Source organism: Equus przewalskii, chromosome 2, assembly GCF_037783145.1.
Source record: "Equus przewalskii isolate Varuska chromosome 2, EquPr2, whole genome shotgun sequence".
Classification (NCBI taxonomy): Eukaryota; Metazoa; Chordata; class Mammalia; order Perissodactyla; family Equidae; genus Equus; species Equus przewalskii.
The window spans coordinates 31,047,430-31,072,533 of NC_091832.1; the positions used below are offsets into that span (position 1 = coordinate 31,047,430).

The window sequence follows — 25,104 nt, forward strand, 5'->3', positions numbered from 1 at the left end:
CAGTATGCCCTCCCTTTATTTTAAACGGGAACATGACCTCATTTTCTAACCCACCAGGACAGGTAGGGTGCGGACAAACCATCCCTGGCCGCACACGGTTTGTGTGCCGGCGGAGCGTAATCGGCGCTGTGATTCCTACTTGAGCTCCAGCTCTTTGGAGGGTTTTCGAACTCGACTTCCCAGAACCAGCGGCTTCTGGGCGACGCCCCCATTGCCACTGTTCCAGGCAGTTGTGTGTTCATGCCAGGCCGACTCGGAGGAAAGGGTCTGGCAGACACCAAAGGCTGGGAGAACCTGTGGGTGGACGGGGTCCGGGGTCGTCGGGCAGCCGGGCGCCGAACAGGCCGCGGACCTCCGCCGCCCTGCTCTCGGGCCCCAGGTCCCGGCCGCTTTCCGCCCGCCAGTCGCGCAGCCAGGACTGTCCCGCTCGCTCCTGCCCGCTGCGGGAGCGCGCCGCGGAGGCGCTTCGCAGCCGCAGCGCCGTTTGTCCGCCCGGCGCCCCGTAGTGCCGTCTCCTGAGTGACACGTTTCCTTGGGGGCGTGGAGGGGGCGGGGCCAAGGTGGGCCGTCGGCTCTTAAAGGGACCCAGACGCGGGGCGCGGGAGGCGGCGCCGCTGGAGGCATCTTGGGGCGCGCGGTCCCGATCAGGTTCTGGAGGCGAATGGGGGGCTGGGCGGGCTCGCGAGGGGCCGGGTGGTCCGCCGGGGGCGAGGGAGAGTTTCAGGGCTCCGGGCCGCGTTCTGGGCAGAGTTCCCCCAGGGCGGGCGTGCCCGCCCCGCTCGTCCCAGCTCCCAGCACCCGCTGCCTTGGCTGGGGCGGCCGGGTTCATTCATTCCCGGCCTGGGGACTCCTAGCTCAGCCCCCGCGGAGCCACGGCCCCGATTCCAGCCCGAGGCCCGGCACGCTCGAGCGCTCACGACCCAGACCTTCTCCCCTCCATTATACAGACCGGGAAAACTGAGGAGGCGACAGCTGATCGAGGTCTCCCCGCCGGTCCGAGGCGAGACAGGTCTCACCTGCCTTCTTGCCTCCCAGGGCCTCTCCGCGACCACTTCCCGGGGGTCCGCACTGTGCGTGGAGCTCGGCGGGGAGGGGGTGGGGGCGGCTTCGGCGTCGGGAGCAGAGTCCAGCAGGAAGCAGTGGGGGGAAGGGCGAACTGCTTGGGGTGAGAGGCCGAGCTGTGAGCCTGGAGATCCAGATTCTAGCCCAACTAACACTAGCTGGGTGACCTCAGGCAAATGACTTCACCTCCCTGACCTTAGTATCATTCTCTGTGAAGTGCCAGTAATAATACCTTTCTTGTCTGGATGTTGGGGGAATTCAAGAAAATAATGCAAAAGTGCGTGGTACAGAGCCTGGCACGCAGCGGGCACTCAGTCAAGTGGATTGGAGCAGGGTGTGCCCAGAAGGGGATTGAGGCAGCCAGGAGGAAGGAGGCTGCAGGCCAGGCCGAATGAAAGGCCTCAGTGTCTGGGGCTTCCTCCCTGCTCTGCCCTCAGAGTTTGTTCAGGGCAGAGTTGCACACCTGGCAGTGGAGTTGGGGCGAAAGCCACGTCTACACCGCCTGGCTCAGTGCCGCCTAGAGTTGGGTGGGATCCTCAGCTCCAAGCTGGGAGTGACCCGTCTGGCCCTGGCATGAGCAGAGGCTGAGCCAGCCTGGCTGCCCCGGGGTGGGGTGGGGTGTGGCCCACTCCAGGACTGCAGTGCTGTGCCCCGGAGCTGGGCTCAGCCTGCCTGGCAAAGCACGCCAACCTGAGATCATCGGATGACTTTCTTGCTTCCTCCCAGCTCCCCTTGAGGGAGAGGGAGTCAGGGGGCTGCCTAGAGCAGGAGGTATTAGTCACTGAGCCAAGAGCCAGTCTACACCTAGTGATGGCGGAGGAACTGAGAAGCCCGAGTCTGAGCAGACAGAGCCCCTTCCCGGGCTCTTGGATTCTCAGTGCTGCTGCCCTCTTTCCATCCGCCCAGGACTGTCCAGTCCCCAGACACCTTGGGGAAGGCAGCGCCGAGCCTCAGCTTCCATATTCCCAGCCCCGTGTCAACTGGGTCTAGACAACAGGGTGCCTGTGAGTCAGGCACGCCACCTGTACCATGTGGCAGGCCTTTAAAATCACCTCATGGAACCCTGAAACTACCAGACATTTGTACAATTATAAGCTCCGTCTTAAGAGATCGAAACTGAGGCCAAGAGAGGATAAGGGCTCTGCAAGGCCTAAGGCCAGGAAGTGGTGGTATCCGGACTTGGACCAGGCCTGACTCCAGAGCCACCCTGTTAACTAGGACACACCACTGCCTCCCTCCAGAGGCCAGACTCCAGTTAGAAGGAGGCCCTTAGCAGGCAGCCTCAGCCACCTCTGAGACTCTGTGTCCTGGGTCAGGTGCGATGGCAGAGAAGGTGCTGGTAACAGGCGGGGCGGGCTACATCGGCAGCCACACAGTGCTGGAGCTGCTGGAGGCGGGCTATTTGCCTGTGGTCATCGACAACTTCTGTAATGCCATCCGTGGTAAGCACAAGGGCAGGGGGCTGGGGCTTCTGGAGAGGATGGAAGGAAAACCCTGGCTTCCACCTCCACCTTTGGGGGGAGGGGGGGTGGTGTCCGGCTAGTCTCTTGGGAACCCAGGACCCCAGCTCCTCTGATGTCGATGGCCTCCACGTGCTCAACCAGGAGAGGGCTCCATGCCTGAGAGCCTGCGGCGGGTGCAGGAGCTGACAGGCCGCTCTGTGGAGTTTGAGGAGATGGACATCTTGGACCAGGCAGCCCTACAGCGTCTCTTCAAGAAGGTGGGTGCTTGGCAGGCAGGCAGCGGGCACTGCCAAGGGTCAAGGCCTGTAAAGCAACCTCTGACCCCGGCTTTGCCCCTGCAGCACAGCTTTATGGCAGTCATCCACTTTGCGGGGCTCAAAGCTGTGGGCGAGTCAGTGCAGAAGCCTCTGGATTATTACAGAGTTAACCTGACAGGAACCATCCAGCTTTTAGAGGTGAGACGGGCAAGGACACAGACAGTGGGAGGGCCTCTCACCAGGTGGGCAGTGCCAGACACAATGGTTAGGGGCCTGGGGCAACAGTGAGACAGGGCCCAGGCTGTATCATCTTAGACACACGTGTTTTTGCCTCTCAGCCTCAGTCTCCCCATCTGTACATGGGAGTGCCCATACCTCAGCCTCACCCACCTGTGAAGGAGGAAGCGGGTGGGAATAACGTGTGGGGCAGAGGCCACTGACACCTCCTTCCATGGCCAGACCATGAGGGCCCACGGGGTGAAGAACCTGGTGTTCAGCAGCTCAGCCACCGTGTACGGGAACCCTCAGTACCTGCCCCTGGACGAGGCCCACCCCACGGGTGGCTGTACCAACCCCTATGGCAAGTCCAAGTTCTTCATTGAGGAAATGATCCGGGACCTGTGCCAGGCAGACAAGGTGAGGGCCCCACCTTGACCCAGCCTGGGCTCCGCGCACGGACTCCTCATGGCTTCCCCATGAGCCTGAGGACGGGATCCTGAGCAACTCCCAGCAAGGAGGAAGCTAGGGCTTGGGAAGCAGCGGTGACTTGCCCAAGGTCACAGCACTAGGGGGAGGGCCTGATCCTCTGCTCCTTTCTAGAGATAGAGAACAGGCAGGGGGTGGGGGAAAGGGCTCAGGATTCAGCTGGCTCACACCGCCTGGGCCCCCATCCATGTGACCTGTGTCCCACAGGCCTGGAATGCAGTGCTGCTGCGCTATTTCAACCCCATAGGCGCCCACGCCTCCGGCTGCATCGGCGAAGATCCCCAGGGCATCCCCAACAACCTCATGCCCTATGTCTCGCAGGTAAGGGAGAAGGGGAAGGAGGGGGCGGCCCTAGGGTTGACGGGGTACAGCTAGCTGGTGTCAAGGGCCTGGGAAGAGCTGACCTGACCTCCACCCCAGGTGGCGATAGGGCGACGGGAGGCACTGAATGTCTTTGGCAACGACTATGACACAGAGGATGGCACAGGTGAGCCCAGGACCAGGAGGACCGAAGAGTGAGAGCCAGGAGGAAGACTGAGGTGGAACAGACTATACTGAGCCCTCCCACCCAACCACTTCCTCCTCTGCAGGTGTCCGGGATTATATCCACGTCGTGGATCTGGCCAAGGGCCACATCGCGGCCTTGAGGAAGCTGAAGGAGCAGTGTGGCTGCCGGGTAGGGAGAGAAGGGAGAATGGAGGGGAGAGAGGAAGATGGAGTCCTGGGCAAATGGGGCCCAGAGGGGGAGTGAGTCCAGCCCCTCCACAATCTCTATTTACCTCTGCTGGGCAGATCTACAACCTGGGCACCGGCACGGGCTATTCAGTGCTGCAGATGGTCCAGGCTATGGAGAAGGCTTCTGGGAAGAAGGTAGGCCTGCTGTTTACCCCACTCCCACCCAACTCTCAGTGCAGCAGACCTGGGCCCCTCCCACTAGCCTCCAAGATGCGCACCCCAGCACTGCCCCATCTACTCAGCCCGCCTTGGCACTGGGTGCCTGCGAGCGAGACCCTGCTCTGCACCTGCATTTCTCGAGGGGCTGGTCAGCAGCTGGGTGGGTGAAGCCGGGGCCAGCTCAGCTAAGCTACGACTGCCCCTTCTCTTGCAGATCCCGTACAAGGTGGTGGCACGGCGGGAAGGTGATGTGGCTGCCTGTTATGCCAACCCCAGCCTGGCCCTCAAGGAGCTGGGCTGGACAGCAGCCTTAGGGCTGGACAGGATGTGTGAGTGCTAGCCGCAGCCCCTGACCCTGGGTGCTGGCCTGACCCCTGGGAGAGTTAGGGGCTAAGAAGGAGCTGACTGGGTCTGGGCATGCCCACCCTGGGCTGCCTGAGGTGGTGCAGGCCCTGCATTCCAGTGTGGACCCTGACCACACATCTCACCCCGTCACAGGTGAAGATCTCTGGCGCTGGCAGAAGCAGAACCCTTCAGGCTTTGGCGCGCAGGCCTGAGACCTTCCCCTGCCGTGGTCCAGGAAAGGAAAAGAGAAACAACTGCCTGCTCTCCAGCCTCGGGCAGGAACCCAGGGGTCTCAGAGGCTCTGCTACCTCAAACCCCAGCTGGGCCCGCTCAGCCCACCAGGCATGAGGCCAAGGGCCCCAGTGACCTGGAGTCGGGGGTCTCTAACTCTTCTCTTTCAGAGTCTGGGAACCCATCAGGATCTCCAAGAACAAGATGGGGAGGCAGGGCCTTGAAACAAAACACCCTCCTCCCAGGCGCTAATTTATACTGCTATGAAGAAGTTTTCCAAAGTATTTAAAATAAAAAGTTTTCTTACACTGGGACAGATTCTTGCATGTGGTCACTCTCTATCCCTCAGACAGAAGCAGCCATGCCTGAGAGTTGAAGCAATTTCTTTAATTTTATCGGAATCCAGGACACAACAAGAAAAACACCCAAAACCACATGGAGACAGAAGACGAGACACAACTCCTCCCCCACCACCCCCTGGCCCTCGAGTGGGGACAGCGTGGGGGTGAGACAGCCGGGGGAGACCTTGAGCCTCAGTGCAGCCCTGCAGGCTCCAGGCCCACAGGGGAGGAGGGGAATGGGGAGGCAGGGCCCAGCCCCAAGTCAGAAATGGCTGAGGGAAGGCCCCCTCGAAGGACTCCGCCCCCTCACCAACACTCCTGCCCAGGCAGGGAGCCCACAGCAGCTAGGGGGCCCGGGGCCATGGACACATTCATGATTGAGAAGCAGCTGGAGTGGAGGCAGGAGAGACACACGATTATCTGGGCAGAATCAGTTGGGGTGGGGGTGGTAGGTGGGGCCTAGGAGGGCCCCATGGGCCAAACCCTGAGGTCACAGGAGGGGGCCCAAAGCGGGGCTAGTGAGTGAGGTCCTGAGTGAGTGGGTCAGCGGCTGGGCCCCTTTCTCCCGCTGCCTACAGCCCCTCAATACTGCTGCCAGGGTGGCCCACCTCCAGGGAAATGGGATAAGAAAGCAGCCCACCCACGGCGGCAGACAGCCTGGTGACTGAGGCCAGGAAGGAAGGCCTGGCCAGGCCTCGGCCTGCCTGCTCCAGAGGCCCATGGGAAGAGGACGGTCAGGGAGGGTGGGGACGGGCTCGACCGGCTCAGATCCAAGATGGTGCCGCACGTGCTGGGTCCCCCATGAGGTGAGGGACTGTGCTGGGGGCCAGCAACTCTGGTTAGACAGGAGGCAGCAGCTTCTCGAGAAACTCCTTCACGGCTGCCATCTCCTGGGAATGAGGGGGGACTGTGAGAGGCTCCTGGCTGGAGGGAGGAGGGCGAGGGGTGGGAGTGGGAAGGGGCCCCACACCACTGACCTGAGGACAGGAGCTGTGCATGACACCTGGGTAAGTCTTGAATTGGACCCTGGCGGGTGTGACAACGGACCGGAGTTTTTCAGCCGTCAGGGCCCCAAATCGTACAGGAACCATGGGGTCCAGCTCCCCATGGCACTGAAGGATGGCCAGGTCCTTGGCACTGCCGTTGGCTGCCTGTGTGCCAGACAGGACTCAGAGGGCAAAGCCAGTGCTTCAGCACAATCCCCAAGCCACAGGGAGACTCAACGGGCAGGAGGAGGGTCGTGGAGACACTCACCTGGGGGAAGGCCCGGTGCAGAGGCAGCCAACAGCTCAATGCCACAATGCCAGCCAGAGGGTGGGGGCAGGTGAGGGCCGTGTAGAGGGACAGGGCCCCACCCTGGAGGGAAGAGAGAAGGAGAGGTCATGAGGGCTCAGCAGCTCACCTACCACCCCCTACCCCTCACCCCTCACCCCCCTCTCTCTCCTCTCACCTGTGAAAAGCCTCCCAGGACAATACGATTGGCAGGGATCCCATTCTTCATCTCGTGCTCAATCAAGGCCTTGACTGGGGGGAGGGGGCAAGACTAGGTGGGGGCAAAGCTGCTGGAAGGGCCCAGGGAAGGGAGCCAGACAGAGGTACTGCCCAGCACTTTCCTGGGGAACCGAGGGGGAGAGGGAGGATGCTGAGGAGGGGCTGGGGCCTTACTGTTCTCTGCTGCCTTCTTGATGCCAGCCTCGTCCTCTGGGGCATCTGGACTCAGCCCCATCAGGTCAAACCTGGGGAAGCAGAGGCATTAGCAGCTACTGGAAGACCCTGGCCAGCCTCCTGTAGCTCCCTCAGCTCCCATCCCCCTCCTGAAACTCACCAGGAGGGCATCACCATCTTCATGTTCAGTGTCACAGGGATCCGAGGCCTGCGGAGAGAGAGCAAGAAGGGCCATCATGCTCAGGAGGGATGAGAAAGCCACAGCAGAGAGCCTGAGAGGGCGCAGGGCAGCCCCTGGGGCCCCTCCCAACAGGCAGGGCCTGTGTTTAAGGTGTTGCCAGGCAACTTGCCACGTGGGGCTGGAGGCTGTGGTTGGGGCATCAGCAGTAGCGATGGAGAAGCAGAGCCCAACACTTGGGTGTGACGGGGTTCCAGCTCAGTTGGTGAGTGCTTGGGGAAGGGGCACAGGAGGTCCTGGTTCTAGGCGGCCTCAGGTCTAGGAGGCCTGGGGCTGGGTGGGGGGACCTCATTCCTGAGGGCTCTACAGGAGGGAAGGCTGAAAATGGCACTTCTGACTGCCCTGGGCCCAGGCCCCAGGATGCAGCTGGCAGGAGAGAATAGGCCTGGGACTACAGGACCACCCCCCAGCTGATCCCCATCCTCAGCCCCTCCCTTGCTGGGGTGACACTCACGCATGGGGACAGATGTACTTGACGTGAGGGAGCCGGATGGTGGAGAGGGCGTCAGCCCAGCTGTGCCTGTAGGAGGTAAGGGAGAAAAGGCACGGCTGTGGAGAGGGGGAGAGGGAGAAAGGGAGGGCGCAGGCCTCTCCAGCCCTGCCCACTGGGCCCCTCCGCACCTGCCCGAGGAACATCCCTCCCCAGCTCACTCACCCTGTGTCTCCAAGTCCATGTAAAAAAATAACCTGAGAAAGGAGCAGAGATGGGGAGATGAGGAAGAGGGCAGGAGTCACTCCCACTCTGTCCTCCAACTTCTGGCCACCCCTTCCCCACCCCCAAGGACCTGAGGGGAACCGAGGTAACAGGCCCAACAGGTTATTAACAGCCCCCCTCCCCCGCCACCGCCTCCTGGCTTCAGGATGCTCCCTTCTCATCACTGCCACTTCCATTTTTCCCACGCCCCCTCCAGCCAGTCCCCCAGCTGGCCTGGGAGCCAGGCTAGGAGGAGAGGACACTTACCGCGGCCGTTTCCCGCTCAGCTCCAGACACAGTGGCAGCATCAGTGAGCAGGGGCACAGACATGGTGTTACCACACATACACTGCAAGGCTCCACGGCTGGGGCCTGTGCAAAGCCAGGGCAGCAGTCAAGAGCAAGACCAGGCAGGAGACAGACTCCTGACACAGGGGCAGAGCCTTAAACCCAGGGCCCACCTAGGCCGTCAGCCCCCCACAGCACCCCGGGTTCTATCCTGAGCACAAACAAAAGGCAGGCAGGAAGTCCCGGGCCAGCGCGGGAAGGAAGTTGCCTCCATTCCAGGGCTGACGAGCAGAGGCAGCCACCCTAGTGGCCCTGGTTCTGGCCCCCTGCACAGCCTGAGCTTGCTGGAGATGGGCAGAGGCAGGGCTTAGGGGCAGTGGGCAGAGGAGCCAGGACAGCCCCTGCTGCCTTCCCCACACCTAACAGTCCCCAGCAGGTAACTGCCTCCTCCCTGATCTCCAATCATCCCCCTTCTCTAGAGCCCCTGGGTCCCCCTCCTCCCCAACTCCCAGCCCTGCTGAGAAACGAAGGGGAGAAAAATGCCGGTGACAATGCTTCCAGCCCCTACCCCCCCGCCCCACACACGTTTTCTCCACCCTGCCTCCCATCCAGCCCCATCACAGCACTTCCAGCTATTCTCAGAGCCCCTGGGGGCTGCCCATGTTCCCAGGAGGCACATGGACTCCCATCCACGACCCACCTCTTCACTGGTGCCCCACACCCCCCTGAATGGGGCTACCTGCTGCTGCTGCTGCCCACTGACCCCAAACAGGTCCCCCACCTGACTACACTCTGGGACTCCCAATCACACAAAAGAATGTCAGGCCGGCTGGCTCCTCCCACCCCTAGCATCCTCCAAACTCCCCACAAGCTTTGCTGCCGGCCCCTAAGTGCCTACCCTTCTCAGTGGTGCCCATCCCTCCCACCCCCTCAACAGGCTTTCAACCTTCCATCTCTGACCCAGAAGTGCACCTCTCCACAGTGTGACCTCTCACCTCTGACCCTAGGGTCCCTCTTCTCACAGGGGAGTGCACCTTTCCTCCTAAGCTGGGGTTCCCTTCCTTCTCCACTGGGGACTTCCACCTCTCACTCCAGGATCCCTCATCTCCGAGGGGTGCCTTCCCCCGTGACCTGGGGTCTCCCTTCCCACAGTAAAAACGTCCACCCTGATCCAGAGTCTGCCACTCCCCACAATGGGAACTTCTCTTTTAACCAAGGGTCGCCCCCTCCCCACAGTGACATTTTCTATCCTGACTCAAGACCCGCTCCTGCTCACAAAGGTGCATTCTATCTTTCACCCTGGGAGCCCCCGCCCCACAACGGGATCTTCCACTTCCGACCCTGACTTCCCTCGCATCACTCCCCTTTCTTGCCCCTCTCTACCCGCAAAGTCCCCCGGACTGGCCAGCGCCTCTTCGTACCTCACTCCCCACCCCCATCCCTCGCAGTCGCGGTTCCCCCTCCCCATGCGCCAAGCCCCCCGCGGTGGTCCGCTCGCCTCCTAGTGCCCTCCCTCCACCTGCTGGTCCCGGAGCAGGGTACCTCCACTCCCTGGGGGTTTCGAAACCTCTCCGGCGATTCTCCTCTTTCTCCGGCACAGACACACACTCTTCCCCCTCCGCCGCCCCCGCCGGAACTTCCGTTCGAGTCCCGGGAACCCAGCCATCGCGCTGCCGGAAGTAGCCTGGCCAGCGGTACGGAACCCGGAAGTGGGCGTCGGGGATTCTCCAGCTAGGAGCTGCCATGTTGGATACGGTGGGGCCCATGCCCGTAATTAAGACACGGGTCACCTGCGGAATCTAGGCAGCGCGTGTGTGACTCCCACGCGCCAGCAGCACCCGTCAGGCTCCTGGAGGAAGCCTGTCCGGAAGGGGAGGCATTCCTCGCACTGGCACAGTTTCCCACCTTGCCATCCCCATGCGCCGCACTTCATCAGTCTTGGGTACCCACCACTGGCTTTCATGCCCTATTCCAGGATCACAGATGGATCATACACTGAACTGAAAAGACACTTAGAGACCATCTAGTTCTCCAGTCTTATTTTAAGGATGAGAAAACAGGCTCAGGGAGGGGAAGTAAACAGCAGTCTCAGGATTACGCTGTAACACGGCCTCTCTGCACCTACTGCCTGACTACAAAATGGTGATAATAACCACCCTGCCTACTTCACAGCTCTGCTGTTAGGCTCAAATGAGGTCGCGTGGAAATGCTGTATACACTGTAAAGTCACAGCGTGAGGCGTAAATGACTCTACAAAGGACCCTAGGGAAATAACAGAGGCCATATCAGGACAGCTGGACAGGCATTGGCAGTGTCGTCTTAGCTCTGCCCTCCCAAAGAACGCCATGCAGGCAGTGCACAAAGTAACGCCGCTGATGAGATCCAGGTGTTAAAAACAAAAATGACTTCATTTGGTCACCACTCAGTCACCCTTTGTTGCTTGCTGCCCTGGAAAAGTGGAAATGGGGTCCACAGAAAGGCTGGAAGGGGAAGCAAACTGAGTTGAAGGCCCCTGTCCTGGAGAAAACATGTAGGCAAATGCAAACAGGATGTGAGTCATACTCATCCCTCAGCGGCTGAGGACGCGTTCTCCCAGGGTAACCTACACTAGTTTTTCTTTGAACTAAAACAAAACAGTAAACTTGGAAGCTTAACAAAGCACTTTTTCCCAGGTTGAGAGGCAGTTTGGTCTGAAGTCCTCAACAGGTCAGAGAGTCTAAAATGCCAGAATTCCGAGAGGAAATCTTTGGGTCCAGAGGACCACAGCAAGCCAAGGCCCCAGTACTGGATGTCAGAAGAAAAGGGAGAGGATGAAGACAACACAGCTGCCCCCACTCCCAAAAGAATCCCTGCCAGGTGGGCCTGTGGAAGAACCAACAATTCCCCCTGCACCCAGTCACCTGAGACACCGTGGCACTTTGGAAAATTCATCAGAGTGAAACTTCAAATTCAGAGGCCCAGCCCCAGGGGCTGCCTGTGATTAGTGCTTTAATTAGTGGCATTAATGAAGGACTAGTCTGCTCTAAGATTTCTAACTTAATTTTCCCCCAACTCCAAATTAAAACACACAGCCCTTAATTTTTATCTCCAAAATGATCCAAGTGAAATACAGAGGCTGTGGCTGAGGAGTGAGTAGGACCCTTAGTGCATCAAGAATTGTGTTTGCATTCTGGTTGATTTCAGGCTGCATTTTAGAAATTTTGAAGCTTGATAAGGCTTGGTGGTGGCATGCTTTCTCTAAGACAGGCTGGAGAAACAGTGGGCATGTCCTCCTAACAACAGTATGGGCCAATCCCTCAGAGGAATTCTCTCAAGAGGATCAGATTCAAGACAAATTCCCATGACCAATTGTTTCTATTTTCTGCAAGGGAGGAGAATACTGACCATCTCAAAGCTCCTCTTCTGAGATTAAATTCTCTCCAATTGCTGTACTGACTTTCAAAATTTAAGTCCAAAGTTTTGGGTCCACCTTCAGACTGCATGTGCTGCTCACTTACTTTCCTCACCCACATTTCTTCTGATGAGCTCCAGAATCTGTTCTCCCTTATTTTTGTAAATGTCACTCTCCACAAGTTACCTCCTTTCATGAGAAATGGAATACAGGTTTTTAACCTCACCTTCCTATTTAGGAAATACGGGTGGATGGATGTAGGAGTGAATTAAGCTTGACCTTTCTGGAGAAACTGATCTAGTCTTGATATAATTGTGGCATTTATCTACCTAGTCCAAAACAACAACAACAACAAATTTCAAAGTTCCATACAGTTCCCAAAGTAAAGTACAAGTTTCACATACTACCAAGAACTCAAAAGAATATACAAACATTAAGTCTGGCAAGGATTTATTAGGAAGCTTATTAGTCACAGTGAATAAAAAGCCATAAACAGAAGAACTGAGATCTCCAAATTCTGGCATTGGGCTTACAACACTAGTTAGAAGCTAATAAACATTAAGGATGTCCCAACAGGAATCTTACCTAAGTCCCAATCTTACCACGACCAGGATACCCACAAACACAGAAATGATGCCCATGCTCTCCCCAGACTGCTTACCTAGGCAGCAGGAAAAAAGACTTTCTCCTCAAGCTCTTAAGCAACATCAGGAGATTCCTGCTCTTCTAGCTATAACCATGAGACTCTACTGCATGACAGACAACTTCAAGCTTGGCAACTTGACAAGAAGGCCGAACGATGACAGGAAGAAGGAGCAAGCAGGAACAAGTATTTCTAGTTGGAGACCCTCCTTATGGCTAATACAAACACAACGCTGAGGCTTCAGAAAGTTTACTGCAGCCCAGAAAGTTTCCATTTTTAAAAAAACAAGTCACACAAAAATCCTGCCAGAAAGCAACAAGACACTTGGGATTCCATGGCCACTTTGACTGGAAAGGCTGGCATTATCCATAACTGTCAGATGCTGACCAGCCCAAGACCCAATTTCTGCAGGGCCCTAGAAAATCATGATTGTCCCTCAGCACCCACACAACCCTCCCTGGTGGTGTGGTGTCTTCCACAGGCCAGGCTTCTGCAGCAAGCCCCAAAGACAAAGCTTGGCAGAGGCTGTGGCAGCCAACTCTCTCTGGAGCCCATCTCTCTGTCCTTCCCAACAGGATGTCGTACATCTTCACTGACACAGTGTGGGAGCCTCGGCCAGCCCTTAGGAAATGAAGTGTGTCTGTGGGGTAACCTGATGGACCCTGTGGTCTGCTGGGTTGGCTGATGCTTCATAGTTGCAGATGGTCACCTCATGTCGGCGAAGCTGCAAGAAAATTGAGAGGCTGGGTCAGCTGGTCATTCCCAGACCACATACTGGAGTAGTCCTTATTCAGGTTCACTTCTAGAAGCCATCATCCACCCTCTTCTCCCTTCTGATACTTTTATCCTGAGAAGCCTGCAAAAAATCATTATCAATGATTCACCCCATAACTGAGAAGATTCATTCCCCCACTATAATGGAGGCACCAAGAGAAGAGGACCTCGTCTATCTTGTTTATCATCTTATCTCTGGTGCCTGGAACAAGAAAAGTTATCAAACATGTTGAATGAAGGAAAGAATTCTAAATTATAAAAACTGAATTGATATCAATTGTATTATTTCAACCCCCTTAAAAATCCCTATATCCTGTCAAATGAGATGGATAGTTTAGTGACGAAACCAAGAAAAATTATAACCGGACTGGGAGCAATCACTGTCTCACTTGCTCTTTTTCCTTTCCTTAAGGTTCCCACTAGCACAGCATGCAGATATCTATACACATATATACATACATTGGAGGGGGCAATAATGTTTCCAACCCCATCTTACCTCAGTCCATTCTCCTCTCAGGCCGATATAAAAGACCTTTGTGGTATCTGCTCCAAAGTTTTTTGAAATATGAATTGAGAGATGATAGACGTTTGAAAAACGAGAAATTCTAGAGGACGAAAGCAGTGGGGAGAGGAGACACAGGTTAGAGTTCAATGAGAATCTCACAGCCATGTCAACAATTCCAGCTCCAACTTGTGGTAAAGCCCAGACAAATGTCAGAGAACACTCTTTGGGTCTTATGTCTCATTCTTCTCCTTTGGACAAGCAATTAATTCAGTGAACACTGACTGAGCATCTGCCAGATCCTGCCCAAGGCAACAGGGATAGAAAAAGGAATCAACACTGTCCCCGCCCTCAAGGACCAGGAATGAGAAATGCCTTATGGCCAGGCAGGGGTTCAAAAGCAAGTTCAGTGCTGACCTCACCCTCAGGGAAAAGAGAGAACTAATGAAGAGATAAGGCCGGCATGTGTGATTTCGCCTGCAGTAAGGCCACTATGCAAGCAGGAATTCTGAAAACACATCTTTCCTAAGACCATCCTAGGAGCTCATTCAGATCTGCTAACTGCATACAAGTTAACAAGTCTGTGGCTTGCACCGAATCTCTGCCAAAAGTTGACCAAGCCAAGGGTCAAGCCTCCTCCACTGTTTTAACTTATTTCTGATGCTAAGAGGGCAAGAGATGCGCCAAAAATAAACTGCAAGCCCTGGAAGCACTGACGTATGTATGCTCGCTGCAAACGAGGGAGTGCCTGCTGCTCCTCGGGAAAAGCCACGGACAGTGGAGACAGGCCCAGTGCTTACTTTGTGGCATACTCTAGTTCTCCGGTAAGATCCCGGTTCAGACTAAAGGTCTGATCTGGCTCCCTGTCTGTATCATCAAAGGACATCTGTGGAATGTTCTTGTACCTGAGAAAGGAAAGGGAAGAAAAATCAACAAATGTGCATTATCACATTTTTCAGTTTTTCAAAACTTCCTACTGACTCCTCAACTGCCTTCGGTTCTATCGGAAGGAGAACAAATTTTGGAAACAGCATTTTACAGGCATTTATACACAAATATCTTTAATCCAACAAGAAAAGAGCTGAGAACTGCAACATAAGCCAATGGCATCTTTGAGTGGGTTAAGATCACATGAGAAGCAATACACAAAGAGATGGCTCAAACGAGGTCACGTGCAGCAAATGCATGGAGAAAACAGGCAACTCAGCACATTCAGATCAAGCCGAGGATGTTCAACAGCTTACTCATGGGAAAAAATACTTTGGCAGAAACATATTAAACACAGTTAAGAGATATGATCAGGTAACCCAACGCTCAAACATTTTTCTGTGTTCAAAATTACCTGATATACTGAGTCATCTTACAATTCTTAAAAAAATACCATTTGGGGATTTCCACTTTGAAAAGGACACAACAGGCTTTGGAAAGTCAAGTAAAACTGCTAGTGAGGAAAACATTTTTCAAAGAAATATCTAAGAAACAGCTGTCTCCTCTAGCTCACAAATCTAAAGGACTGAGCCACACCCCCACCATCTCTAGAGTGTTTTATTGACATTCCCACATGGGAGGGGCCTAGATAGTAGCTGCAGCAAAATGCATATAATTTAAGAAAGCAAATGTTTGCTTCAAAGTGTTTCTAAGAATGATGCACAGAATAATAATAACAGTGAACATTTATGAGCAGCATTATGAAAGGCAGTGTCGTGCTGTAGTTCAAAGCAGGGTCTCCGGAGCCTGACTTCCTAGGCTTAAAGCCTGGCTCTGTCACTTACCAGCTGTGTAATTTTGGGCAAGTGATTTAACCTCTCTGTGTCTCAGTTTCCTCATCTGTAAAATGAGGATAGTGATAGCACATAACTCATCGGCTGATGCGGACATAAGTTGAATCAATTCTAAGAGACACATATATTAAAAAAATTTTACTATGGAAAATTTCAAACACACACAAAAGCAGAGAGAAAAATATAACAAATATATACTTATCACTCAGCTTCAATAACCAACATTATGCCGATTTTACCCAGCACACCCATTTTGTTTGTGCTTGATATTTTAAAGCAATCCCAAACATAACATTTCACTAATACTTCAGTATGTATCTCTAAAATGTAAGGACTTCTTAAAAAAAAAAAAGCCAGGATACAATTTTACAAAAATTAACAATTAACAACAATTCTTTAATATCATCTAACACCGAGTCTGTATTCAAATTTCACTGACTTAAGTCTCAATTTAACTTTTGTGGATGTGTCAATGGTATGTCATAGTTGAAGAGGCACTATTTTTTAATTAATGGTACATAAAATAATGGTGCCTTTTACAATCAATGACATCGTAGATTCAATGCAGTGTAATACATGTGAAGTGCTTACAATTTGGGGCTATGAAAGTATTTGCACCTGCTCTCCCAAGACTGGGCACTTACTACGTTCCAGACTTATTCTAAGCTCTTTCCATGTTAGATCTCATGTAATTCTCTCCACGATCTTGTGAGGTTCAGACTATTACTCTTCCATTTTACATATGAGAAAGCCGAGATATAGAGAAGATAAGTAATGCCCCAATGTCATGCAGCTAGCAAGTAGTACAGCCAGAATTTGAACCCAAGCAATTTATTCCAGAGTCCATTCTAAACCACAATGCAACATGGATGTCTAGTCTTCTCAAGCCAATCCATCTCCCAAGTAAGTGAGTCCCGAAAAGAATCAACTCGAACGTACTTTGTTTCCTTAAAATAATTATGTGGATTTGCTTTCAAATTCATGTCTCTAACATCCAAAAATAGTTTCAATTTCTTAAGTCTCTCATTTAAATTGATAAATTTTTCAGATGAAATTTTTTATGTAAAGATCTTCTGATATTTGTTTCTCCAGCACTCAGAAAGTGGTTTTCCCCTTCGTTTAGGGAGGCTATGCTGGCATAAGGCAAGTTGTCAACAAGGGAGCGTCAGCTCTGGTGGCAACAGATGAAGTGTTGCAAGAGGTATAGAGAACCTTGCTAACTAAAGGCCATGCAAACTCAGAGTAATTCCACATCAACAAAACACACACAAGGATTAGAACTGCACGAAATAGCAAGGGAAAATTCTGAAGCTAACCCCAAAAGTAGAATTCATAAAGATCACTTGAGATCTGCAGCTGGGTTATTAAGAAAACTGCAAAGTCATCAACTGTTGGCATTTATAGGATGCTCTCTGAATGAATGGTGCCACAGCAAGCACTTTGAAAAGAGATAAGCTGTTGGCCCTAAAGATGCTTAACCTAAAAGCCATTAACTCGGGAAGAGATAAGTGTGTGCAGAACAAGATCTTTTCTTAAAGGGAGTCAGGGGATATTTAACCCAGTAAAAAGAAAAAATTCTATTATTCTGGAATAAAGTGCTACTAGAGAAAGGGAACTAGGAGCTCCTTGGGGGCCTAAGCCCTTGCCACTTACAGTCTCATCTCAGAAGGGTGTGAGTCATCGTCCTCTCCCATTATGATGATGCCTTTGAGCTTGACATTGCCTGTGAATCTGCCAGAATGCAAAAGAGAAGGTTGTCAACCTGGATTTGAATCTCTACTTAGTTGTGTGGGGCTGGGCAAAACCCTTCCCCTTGCTGGGCTTCAGTTTACCCATGTGTCAGACTTGTACTAGATAATCGTGAAGATCCTATGTGCCTCTGGCATACTGCAGTTCTAAAAAATCCACCTTGACTTCTCAGTTATCTTTTAACAAATACATCTCTTTTCAATATCCAGCAAGAAACCTATGATGCTTTCCTCCTCACACCCGCCACCGTCATTTACGCGGTTTCTAGAAACAGATGTGGGCTCTTGATACAACTAGGGAATGAACCCTGATAGGGCAACTGCGTACAGACTGTTTAGCCTGAGACAAGCACCGAGAAGCTACTTACGGAATATTAAACAGAAGCTCTTCATCCGCATCACTTTCAACAAACTGGAGGGGATGGGGAGGAGGAAGGAGAGAGAAACAAATATTTTCTGAGAGCCTAGAATTTCAGGTAGCTCCCACCCTGTTCTACAAGTGGAGCGCATTGCAAACAGTCCACCTCCCTCGGTTTTCCAGCACTTGTTAACCTGATGTTAATAAATTAATAGCCACAGACCATCCAATCAGACGGTTCTTAACGGGGAGCCCAGGAAATGAACTTCGAGGGCCAGCTAGCCTCCTGAAATTGTGTGCCAAGATCTGTGCCTAAGCGGTCCAGCTTTCAAACGGCTCTGTGACCCCCCCAAAATGATCTATGGTGCAGACAGGATGACGCGCTTGCTTCATCTCCCTAGGCTGGTCTCTCGTCTTCATCAGGTGATATGATCCGGCAGCCATAGGGACCCGGGGTCAAACGCTATGGAGAACACCCTCATGGCCATCCTCCCTCCCTAGCCCTGTAACCCTGGAACAGAACGTTGGCTGTGCAAAGCCGGAGAGCCCCTTTCCCTCTCTGGGCCTCAGTTCTCTACCTGCCAAATGGGAGACCCGATCCTGGTGGCCTCCCAAAGGGCTGGCAAGAGACGGGCACGGCAAAGCGCCTGGCAACCGGGCTGTCGTTATTTTTAACTTCGAGAACGAGGCTGACAGAGCAGGCGGGCGGCCTGAGGCCCCGCGAGGGTCCCCGCCCGCCGCGGCCCCGGAAAGCCCACCTTGGAGCGGTCGGTCCGCTCCTCCCACGGCTTGAAGACGCCGCGGCCGCTGCCCTCGCGGCTCTCGTTGAGGCACTGCAGCCGCTCCAGGTCGATGCGCAGGTACAGGCCGTAGGCCAGGCCGCGCTGCTCGGGCGGCTCCTCTTGTTCGGCGGCGCAGCGGCAACCGCCCCCGCCGTGGCTGTGGCCATGCGACATGGCGACGCCGCCACCCGCGCGTCCCCTCGGCCCCGCCGCCGCGGCCGCCGTCGCCCACACCGCGCTCTCCCCGCTCCGGCCGCCAAGCGCGCCGCGCCCGCCGCGTCGTAAAAGGCGCCCCTGTGCCGCGCATGCGCCCGGGGAGAAGTGGGCGGGGCTCTGGGAGGCTTGGCCTTTGGCCCGCGCTTGCAGATGCCATGGGATTAATGTTGACTCTTTCAGTACTCGGGGCGGATGCTGTTGCTAGCGCAGCTTCACAGATGTGGAAACTGAAGGGCAGAGGGATGAAGCTGGTGTTCCGAGTAGATGGTGGGGTCGGGTTTCGAATCCTCCTTCCCCGTAGGCTAAAGTCTGTGCTCTTTTATTTTACCGCCAGCATTTTGGGGGAGCTGGCGGAGGAAAGCGTGCGCAATGATAGGGCCCCGAAGAGTAGGGAGCGCAGCATCATCGCTGGCTCACAGCTGCAGACTTCGGCGCTTAGAGCTCGCTAACCCACTTTCATAACAACTTTCTTCATAGTGGGCTTTTTGGACAGCCGGATCTGGAGACAAGTCCTGGGTCTGCATCTGACGGTGTGACACTCTGAATAAGTCATTTCCCCCATCGTGACACTTCATTTCCTCATCTGTAAAGTGGGAGTAATAATATCTGTTTCATAAGATCGCAGTGAGTATTAAATAATGCCCTTAAAGAACTCAGCATGGTGGCTGACACATGCTAAGAATTCAGTAGTTGAGTCAGATCTTGGCTCAACTCCAAGCACTGCCATTTGCTAACTGAGTGGCCTTGGGCAAGTGACAACCTCTCTGAGTCTCAGCCCCGTTTAAAGTGCAAAGATTGGGCTAGATGACCTTTAAGTCCCCTCCCCGTGTGATATTTTAGAGTAATTTTTTCTAACAGCTGGTTGTGATGCATTAATGGGTCTTAAAATCCACTTAGAGGATTGCGACCAGCATTCAAAAAATAGAATATGATAAAAAATTTACACGTTTTAAGTCTCAATTTATGAAACTTGTGTTTCAGTTTTGGGTCCATGTACTCAGGTGCAATGTAAAATGTTTTTCATGTTGTGGGTTGAGGTCACAAGAATTGAAAGCCACTATTTAGAGTTGAAATGATTTCAGTTTCAGGATAGAATGCATCCTTACTCCTTGGCGGGGAAGGGAAACGACAGAGGATGTAGAGAGAGTTATGGGGTAGTCTGGCTATCCCCTGCCCTTTGCTTCTGGCTCTGGAGTGTCCAGACGAGACTGGGGCTGGTGAAATACAAACCAAAATATCTGTCTGCTCAAGTTCCATTCAGACATATTTTTGATGTCCTAGTTCAATTCTTTGTGAAATAGGCAAGCTTGGTTCTGGTTCAAAATAGCTCAATGTCATGAGTGATTCCTGCTTTCACATCACAGTTGCAGGCTTGGCACATGGTAAACACTTAGTAAGTACTTGTTTAATTCAGTGATACACTCAGTAGCCTTCCTTCGGAAAGACCACATCCCACTGCAGGACTAACACAGGCCTTACCTGGGAAATCTACTCACTTTTGGCTTCTTTCCTGTCATTTTCATCGCTGTCATCATTTACTGATTTGTTGAGAAGTATGTGCCAGATATTATGCTAAGGCACGTTATGTAGTTCGTCTCAATTATTTGTCACATGAACTTTAAGAGACAGGTGGTATTACCCAGTGTTACCTCCAATTTGAAGATGAGGAAAGCCAAGACTTAAAGAGGTGGATTAACTTGCCCAAGATCAGCTAAGGTTAGGAAGTAACCAGACTTTGAACACACCCTATAGTTTCCCAAAACAAAAGGTACACATGAGGTAAATATGTTGAATTAATTAGCTTATGCTATGTAACAAATCACCCCAAAACTTAGAGCTTTAAACAACAAGCATTTATTATTTCTCATGATTCTGTAGATTACCTGGGTATTTCTCTTTTCGGGACCACTTTGGCTTGTGCTGAATAATTTGGAATGGCCTCATTCACGTGTCTGGTTGTCAGCTGAGGGGATGGGGCCACATGTCCCCAGCAGGCTACCTGAGCTTAGTCACATACTGTCAATTCTGCAATGTCCCATGGTTCCACAGGTCAGCCATATTCAAAGTGTGAGGGAACTATGTAAGGGTGCAAATACCAGGGAGGGGACCTCACAAAAGGCTGGCTACCACACTACCGCATATGTTAAATGACCACTGAAAATGTCTTTATTCTTCTCTTATATATATATATATGTATTTTTTTTAAGGAAGATTGTCACTGAGCTAACATCTATGCCCATCTTCCTCTATTTTATGTGGGACGCTGCCACAGCATGGCTTGATGAGCAGTGCTAGGTCCACACCCAGGATCCGAACCTGCAAACCCCTGGCTGCTGAAGCAGAGCATGCAAACTTAACCACTATGCCACTGGGCTGGCCCCTTCTCTTATCTTTAATTGGTAATTTGGCTGAAGATAAAATTTTTTCAGAATTTTGAAGATATTGCTGTTTTCTTCTAGCTTTGAAAAGTACAATGCCGTTCTGAATCCTGATTCTGTGTATGGTTTCCCCCCTGCTCTCTTCCTGGTCACTAGTATTCTGAAATGTGATAATGTTGTGCTTTGTTGTGGCTCTTTTGCCTTTTATTGTGCTGGATACCTGATGGACCCTTTCAACTTAGAAACCCTGGAACAGAACGTGAGCATGCTGGTTAGGACATCTGCACACGGATGCAGAAAGCCCTTTGCAGGGACGCATATTTAGGGGCATGAAGAGAAAGCGGGTGGGGCTAGGGTCCTACTCTCTCCCTTTCCACCACCTTCTATTGCAGAGCTCCAGGAGGCCCAGAAATGTGAATGTGGCCTTCCAGGTCATTGTGGAGGTTCATTTGTCAAGGTAGCAGAATAGACTGTACTTTATTTAACAGTTCCTTAGCTCCATTTATAACTTCTTAAGTATGTCTTCATTTGTACCCTTGCCCTGATCCCACAAATATTAGGTATGACCTGCTGGACAAGTTGCTTAGCTTCCCTAAGCCTCAGATTTGTCATATATACAATGAGAATAATAAGAGTACCCTAGTAGGGTTTTGTTATGAGATTCATATGAGATAATGCAGGGAAACTCTTTGGAACAACCTCTGGCGGGTAGGAAAAGGTTAAGCGGCTCTTACTGTTGCTGAGCAAGACTTTCAGCTCAGCGCCCCCGTCTGGTTATAGGAGAAACTGCAATTGCTAAGGGGGCTGGATTTGGAAGAAACCAACTGTTTGCAGGCTAACTTAGAGTAATGCCTTTCCCTCGGCTGACTCTGCCTGTCCCTGCTCTTGCACTCCTGTGTTGCAGGGATGTCTGAGGACAGATGGCAATTCTCAGACTTCTAGGACTACCCTGGAGCAGGTAGGAAAAGCTTCCATGTTTTTTCTTTCTCCTACTCCTAGGCTCCATCTGCAAACATTTCTGTAGCTCAAGGACTGCTGAATTTGTATCCATCTTCCCTTCTCTTCTGTCTCACGTAGGCTAGGAGAAGCAAACTGTTTTTCTGTTACTTTTGAATGCTTCTTTGTGGCCAACGGAAAGTATAGTAACAATAATAGCTAACAACCATATGGCACTAATAATGTGCCAAGCACTGTCTTGAGGGTTTTACTTATATTATTTTTTAATCTTCGTAATTGCAAGTGTCCTATTATTATCCTCATTTTATAGATGAGAAAACTGGGGCACAGAGAGGCTAAGTAACTTACCCAAGGTCACACAGCTGGTTAGTAGTGGAACTAGGATTTAAACCCAGGCAATAGGCTCCAGAGTCCATACTCTTAACCACGCTGGACCTTTTCCAAATATTAATTAACATTTACTGAGTACTTACTATGTGCCAAACTGAGACCCCCAGAGCTCAGGCTCTTAACTGCCATGCTGCACTTATGAGCTGGGTGACCTTGGACGAGTCATTTTCCTCAGAGCTTCAGTCATAACAGCAATCCTTTACTAAATGCCCCTTCCTTGTTGGATGTTTCACCTAGTTCATCATCAACGTCCTGGCTAACATGTCCTGAGCTCTTTCTGTGTGCCAGGCACTGTTCTAAGCACTTTGCATGTTTTAACTCATATGATGGCTTTGCAAGGGTGATGTATTTTTCTCATTTTTGGAGGAAGAAATGGAGACACAGAGAGGTTTAGTGACTTGCTCAGGGGCACACAGCTGGGAAGTGTGAGATTTGAAGCTGGGTGGCTGTGTGGATCACCTGAGAGTCCCAGCTGCCATGATTCCCTTTGGAGTCTTTGATGCTGTTAGCAAATATTTCTAGTTCTCTGTGTCCAGGCACGTGGATGGATTGTGCTTCCCTGTCCCCTTGAATTTAGGTGCAGTCAATGAAATATGATGGATGTCACTTCTGGACGTAGCTTAGGGGCCAGCGCAACCTTTTTGTGCCTTGAAAATCTTAGCAGCACAGGGATGGTGTCTCCCTTAGCCTGGATCCCTGAGTGAGGGTGACATAGAGCAGAGCCCCCTCAGACCCACAGTAGACAAGCAGTGTGAGTGAGGAACAAACCTGTGTTGTTTTGAGCCACTGAGATTTGGGAATTGTTTCCGCGACATGACCGAGTCCAGGGTTCCTCAAACTCAGCACTATTGACATTTGGGGTCAGATAGTTCTTTGCTGTGAGGGGCTGTCCTGTGCGTCGTGGAATGTTTGACATTGTTTGCTAAGTGTCTCACTGGGGGCAAAATCACCCGCAGTTGAGAACTACTGTCCTAGCCCATCCTAATAGTCTGACTGTCCTGCCAGTCCTAAATACACCCTGTTGCGGCATCATTTCTTTGCTTTAACTTGCTCTTAGATTCTGCTAGTATTGAGGATAGTCGCATCATTCTTTATCCAGTTTCTATATCAGTGTTACACCAGCTTCAATAGACTTTTCCCTCTTTTTCTTTGCTTTGGAATGGTGTAAGGGCACTGGTCTTATCTGATCTTTGAGGTTGAAAAAATTCCCCTCTGAAACAGTCCTGGGCCTGGAGCCTTCTTGCAGGGGAGGCCCCATAACAACTTTCTCTATTTCTTCTGTGGCGATTAGTCTGTTTAGACTTGTCTATAGGAGTGAATTTGGGTAAGTTGTATTTGTCTGGACGATTATCCACTTCATATAGGTTTTCTGATATATCGCATATAGTTGGGGCACAGGGTTTTAAAAACTGGGAAATTTTACATAGAAATCTAGATTTCTGTCTTGTCTTTAAAACTCAGAAGATGTGGCGGCCACTCTGGGCCCTGCCTTCCACCTGGAAATGATCGGGTGGAGCTGTGGAAGTAGCTCTCGTTTTCTTTCTGTTCCCACCACGCCTCATTGTCTTACACCAAATTCCTGGTATTTGAGATTGTGAGCCCCGAGATAAGAGGAAATGAGGTAGAGGCTGCCTTTTTGATGGTTGTTAGGGGCTGTAGTATATGGGATCTGAAAGAATAGATAGGAGTCCAAAAACAGAAGAGTGGAACTAACCCGTCAGGGCAGCGGGGGCGAAGGGTTCACTTATCAGGAAGGACTCGCGGACCTCAAAATAGTTCTTAGCTTGTGACCCTAAAGCTTCAATTCCCATTGACAGGGAACAAAACTTTTCCTTTCATTCCACATTTAGAGGGAATGAAGGAAGGACACTAAAATTTATTGAGCCCCCTTTTTCTCATTGAAACCTTAGAAGAATTCCTGTGGGGTGTCATTATTCCCATTTTATAGATGAAGAAACTGAGGCTCAGAGAGGGGTCACAGAGCTAAAGAGTGGTGGAGCCGGGGGTGGAACCTGGGTGTGACTCATTCCAAAGCGCCTGCGTTGGTTTTCCACTGCACTAGGCATTCCCAAAGCAGGCTGCTCATCAAACTCATTGGGGAGGCCTAGAAAAAGTACACATTTCCAGATCCTACCTCTGACCTACTCCAACGGACGTGTGCAGTGGGGCCCAGAAATCTGTATCTTAAACAGTGACTTGTGCAGTCAGTCGATTGCTGTGTCCCCTGCTAGATGAAAGCCCCATGAAGGCAGGGGCCGTGTCCATCTTATTTAGTGACACAGAGAGGGCAACACAAGTATGTGCTGTGTGACTGAATGTCCAGCTTCCCAGCGCTGACCGTGGGCCAGCTGTGAAGAGCTTTTAAACTGTTTGTGGCAAATTCTCTGGAGCAGTTCTCAAACTTTAATGTACATTTTGAGGACTCCTTGGGTTTTTGGGGTTTTTTTTTAATGCACACTTCGGGACTCCAACTCCGGGATTCTATGCTTGAGAAACACAGGCACAGCTATGTGAAATTTTGATGGCCTGAACTTTCCTCGGAAGTTTCTGAGAAGGGTGGAGACAGTAGGCATCACAGAAAGAAAAGTCTGGGGCCTATGAAGACAAACTGCGTGTCTAACTATTTAGCCAAATAACCAGGGAGAGACTCAAGTGGATGCAGAACCCTCGTGGAGAAACCCTGTGAAGGGGACATCTGTCTGGGTGATAAGCCAGTAGAGGGTTCTTCTGGGCCTGGTTACGTGCAGCAGAGAGAAGACACCATTCTTAGAAATGATTAGGGCCTTGGCCCAGGCATCTTTTTGCATGGGGGGCCGGCTTTGCTCCAGAAGCCTAACGTCAGGTATGTGTGTTTGTATGAGATGGAAAATGTGACTGAGAACATGTGCTTGGAGTCAGGTCAACACACAGCACCGCTGCTCACCGATTGTGTGACCTTGGGCAAGTTCTTCATTTCCAGGCACTTCAGTTTTTAAAATGAGGCCATGACCACCTACGTTGTA

The 25,104-nt window shown here is 51.9% G+C and overlaps 3 protein-coding genes and 1 long non-coding RNA gene across 6 annotated transcripts in view; 2 read left to right on the forward strand and 2 right to left on the reverse strand.

The window, feature by feature from the left end:
• The first annotated feature begins 533 nt into the window (after positions 1-533).
• On the forward strand, positions 534-5,271 carry GALE (UDP-galactose-4-epimerase). 3 transcript variants are annotated; one of them, XM_070598113.1, is made up of 12 exons: positions 563-648; positions 948-1,070; positions 2,379-2,504; positions 2,667-2,782; positions 2,867-2,980; positions 3,242-3,418; positions 3,695-3,808; positions 3,908-3,974; positions 4,078-4,163; positions 4,280-4,357; positions 4,596-4,710; positions 4,880-5,271. In XM_070598113.1, the coding sequence occupies exons 3-12, from the start codon at positions 2,384-2,386 to the stop codon at positions 4,936-4,938; spliced, it is 1,047 nt and encodes a 348-aa protein (XP_070454214.1). In that variant the 5' UTR covers positions 563-648; positions 948-1,070; positions 2,379-2,383; the 3' UTR covers positions 4,939-5,271. The 3 variants fall into 3 exon arrangements, with proteins under 3 accessions (XP_008518982.1, XP_070454214.1, XP_008518983.1); XM_008520761.2 differs by having other exon boundaries at positions 948-1,009; XM_008520760.2 differs by lacking the exon at positions 948-1,070 and having other exon boundaries at positions 534-648.
• Positions 5,272-5,323: 52 nt separating this feature from the next.
• Positions 5,324-10,288, reverse strand: LYPLA2 (lysophospholipase 2). The gene is made up of 10 exons (XM_070598141.1): positions 9,725-10,288; positions 8,163-8,266; positions 7,857-7,888; positions 7,656-7,721; positions 7,124-7,171; positions 6,964-7,034; positions 6,749-6,822; positions 6,553-6,654; positions 6,276-6,449; positions 5,324-6,188 (listed from the first exon to the last, which is right to left on the reverse strand). Exons 1-10 carry the CDS (start codon positions 9,846-9,848, stop codon positions 6,138-6,140), a joined length of 846 nt encoding a protein of 281 aa, XP_070454242.1. The 5' UTR covers positions 9,849-10,288; the 3' UTR covers positions 5,324-6,137.
• Positions 7,311-25,104, forward strand: part of LOC139080017 (uncharacterized) — a 47,005-nt gene continuing 29,211 nt past the window's right edge. The window contains exons 1-2 of the long non-coding RNA XR_011534131.1: positions 7,311-7,406; positions 18,855-19,001. This is a non-coding gene — a long non-coding RNA (uncharacterized lncRNA). The remainder of the gene's footprint in view (positions 7,407-18,854; positions 19,002-25,104) is intronic.
• On the reverse strand, positions 12,007-18,465 carry PITHD1 (PITH domain containing 1). The gene is made up of 6 exons (XM_070598144.1): positions 18,138-18,465; positions 17,390-17,433; positions 16,927-17,004; positions 14,293-14,397; positions 13,487-13,595; positions 12,007-12,940 (listed from the first exon to the last, which is right to left on the reverse strand). The coding sequence occupies exons 1-6, from the start codon at positions 18,333-18,335 to the stop codon at positions 12,839-12,841; spliced, it is 636 nt and encodes a 211-aa protein (XP_070454245.1). The 5' UTR covers positions 18,336-18,465; the 3' UTR covers positions 12,007-12,838.